Genomic DNA, 3,430 nt, shown 5'->3' on the forward strand with positions numbered 1-3,430 from the left:
GAGTAACATTTGCCTCACTCAGAGAGGCAGTGAGCCATTGTTTTAGAAAGGGCTTTGAGGAACTGGGTGGAATGGCATTGTGTAAAGAAGTTTTGAGACTACTTCTTGACAGCTGGCCCCTAATAATGAAATCTTTGAATAATGAGATGATAGGTGGGGCAGGTTGATTCTGGCTACTTCCTTACTCATTGGGATCCTGATAAACTACAGAGAGCCACTGAGACATGAGATCTGGTCTAGGGACCCATTAGAATAGCCTGATCTTGTGTCTAGATAGTGCTGAGCATATAAAATGCATTCCAGGAACACTCACTGAATTTAATTAAATTTTAACGATACCACAGAGAAATCTGACTTTGTTGTACAAAACTATTGTTACTAAATATCTAAGCATCCTAGCCCTCCCTTCAGTAAAGAATTCCTTTAGAGAATTTTGGTTACCAGTCCATACCCCTCAGTTAGCCCAACTGACTTGATAACAAACATAGTAATGTAAAATCTCTCCTTACATAGCTAACTCTGTGTGCATGAGTCACTTCCCTCACTGTAGCTATAAATAGAATTATAATTTTTTTCTTTTTTAACTTTGATATGTTTTCCAGATTGGAGTGTTGACAGAAAGGATGTTCAAATATCTCCGGAAATATTTTGCTATACACCTTTTTGGACATTCCCAACGGAGAGCAAGGCTAGTCTCCAAAGATGGAAGGTGTAACATAGAGTTTGGCAATGTGGAAGCACAATCAAGGTTGTTCTTCTTTGTGGATATCTGGACGACAGTTCTTGACCTCAAGTGGAGGTACAAAATGACCATTTTTATAGCTGTCTTCTTAGGCAGCTGGTTCTTCTTTGGCCTCCTATGGTACGCGGTAGCCTACATACATAAAGATCTTCCAGAGTTTCATCCATCTAGCAACCATACTCCATGTGTAGATAACATTAATGGCTTAACTTCAGCTTTCCTATTTTCTCTAGAAACCCAAGTTACCATCGGTTATGGTTACAGGTGTGTGACAGAACAATGTGGCACCGCTATCTTCCTTCTTGTCTTCCAGTCCATCCTTGGAGTTATAATCAACGCTTTCATGTGTGGTGCCATTTTAGCCAAGATCTCTAGACCAAAGAAACGAGCCAAAACCATCACCTTCAGTAAGAATGCTGTCATCAGCAAACGGGGTGGGAAGCTTTGTCTCCTGATCCGGGTAGCTAACCTTAGGAAAAGCCTCTTGATTGGCAGTCACATCTATGGCAAGCTCTTGAGGACCACAGTCACACCTGAGGGAGAGACCATTATTTTGGACCAGGTAGATATCAACTTTGTGATTGATGCAGGCAATGAAAACTTGTTCTTTATTTCTCCATTGACCATCTATCACGTGATTGACCATAACAGCCCCTTTTTCCACATGGCACCTGAAAATATTCTCCAGCAGGACTTTGAACTGGTGGTGTTTCTAGAGGGAACAGTGGAATCCACTAGTGCCACCTGTCAGGCCCGGACCTCCTACATCCCAGAGGAAGTGTTATGGGGCTATGGTTTTGCCCCTATGGTGTCCAAGACCAAGGAAGGGAAGTATAGAGTAGATTTCCATAACTTCGGCAAGACGGTGGCAGTGGATACCCCGCATTGTGCCTTATGCCTCTACAATGAGAAAGATGCCAAAGCCAGGTTGAAGAGAGGTTATGACAATCCCAACTTTGTCCTGGCAGAAGTCAGTGAAACAGATGATACCAAAATGTAGCCATTTGGCATAAGCAAAGCAAAAATACTACGGTACATGATAACTTAGAAACACAGAGAATCAATCAGAATTTTTAGGGATACCTAAACAGATCAAGAACCTTCAAAGAAAGTTAATGAGTACTATTACTCTTTGCATTCTGCGGTCTGACCTTATAGAACACAGCAGTACCAATTGCAGGCAGTAGTAGTATATAGGAGTCTCTTTAAAGTAATTAGGTCATCAAACAATCTGAATGTAAGTTCCTTGAGGGTAGGAGCTACTTCATTTTTGCTCTGAGCTCCTAGGGGCTAGTTTAGTGCCTTCACTTTCTTAACTTTCAGGGCTTGTTGTTGAGTTGAACCAATATGAACATGTGAAGTAAGCAAATTTCAATGCCACCCTCCCCACCCTTTGCAAGCTGGGGTTCTTTTTAGCAATATTGATGATTGACATATGGATGGTCTTCTGAAGGAGAGGATCTGTCCAAATTTTTACTTTGTGTTAAGTCAGAGTCATTGCAACAGATCATGTGTTACTGATGGTGTCTACCTAAGTAAAGGAAGCTGGAGAATTGAGATAATTACCTAGCAGGGGTGGGAAGCCTGCAGCCTCGAGGCCACATGTGACCCTTTAGGTCCTCAAGTGCAGCCCTTTGACTGAATGTCTTCACAGCTGCACTTGAGGACCTAGAGGGCCACATGTGACCTCGAGGCCCAAGACTCCCCACCCCTGAGATGGGGGAAAATCCACAAATTTAATTAAGAGGCAAAATAGGAATGTGTTTTCTTGATTATCTAGCCTGGCTGTCTACATTGTCATTAACTATTTTCTGCTGTCCCCTGTGATTTTCATGACTTTTATTTACATGGTGTGTCCCAATGAAAATTAGCCCCAATAAATACACGGCAGGGATCAATAACTAATAATTATGGATTTAGAGATAGAAGGGACCTCACAGGACATCTAGTCCAACCTCCTTGATTTCTACATAAGGAAACTTGAAACCCCAAGAAATGAATTGATTGAAAGGCCTCAGCCATAGAAGTACTCATTTTGGGTGATTTTTTTTCAGGAAAGTTAAAAGTGGTTCATGAATTATTCACAGTGGCAGGGAACACACAAATATCACTTTGAAGTTCAAAAATAGGATCTCAAAGAATGATTTTCCTACTCCATACCACCACCCCTCAAAGAAATTGTGAATTTCTCAGGGTAGCTATATTCTCACTTGATTCAGTTGATGCTGAGAATCGAGAATCATTCCTCTTACAACACTGTCTTCCATCAAATGAAACATGGGCTAAACTAGAGAAGAAAACCCAGCCTGCCAGAAAGAAGTGGAGGCTGTTGAACAAAGGGAGTAACTGTGCAGCTAAACCATACAGATCCAACTTTAAAAATAACTCTTGGGCGATGGGCCACACTTCCCACTCCTGAGTGATGGTACCCAGTAAAGTCCAGCAATTGCTCAACACAGATGAGCCCACGTAGGCTGCGTCTACCCACACCTACAGTGGAGTGGAGATCTGGAGCCTAACCCATTTTCTGAAAGAGCCAAATAAACTCAAGACCCATGTTGGTCTTTAGCCAACTTAACAGTTTCAAATTTCTGTTCCATGTTGTATGTATAGACAGACACGTCTTAAGTCAGTGAATTGGAATCTGTACCCATACTTCCTTGCAAAGATAAATACTTGATTTGAAAG

The 3,430-nt window shown here is 41.7% G+C and overlaps 1 protein-coding gene across 1 annotated transcript; it reads left to right on the top strand.

Annotated features, from left to right (window-relative positions):
* Positions 1-614: 614 nt before the first annotated feature.
* KCNJ1 (potassium voltage-gated channel subfamily J member 1) lies at positions 615-1,742 on the top strand. The gene has a single exon (XM_027877575.1). The coding sequence runs from the start codon at positions 624-626 to the stop codon at positions 1,740-1,742; it is 1,119 nt and encodes a 372-aa protein (XP_027733376.1). The 5' UTR covers positions 615-623.
* The last annotated feature ends 1,688 nt before the right edge of the window (positions 1,743-3,430 follow it).

Source organism: Vombatus ursinus, unplaced genomic scaffold, assembly GCF_900497805.2.
Source record: "Vombatus ursinus unplaced genomic scaffold, bare-nosed wombat genome assembly UNPS02014813.1, whole genome shotgun sequence".
In the NCBI taxonomy this organism is placed as follows: Eukaryota; Metazoa; Chordata; class Mammalia; order Diprotodontia; family Vombatidae; genus Vombatus; species Vombatus ursinus.

Excerpts from the sequence above, each read along its gene's own strand:
- KCNJ1 (XM_027877575.1), top strand. The coding sequence starts at position 624 with ATGTTCAAATATCTCCGGAAATATTTTGCTATACACCTTTTTGGACAT.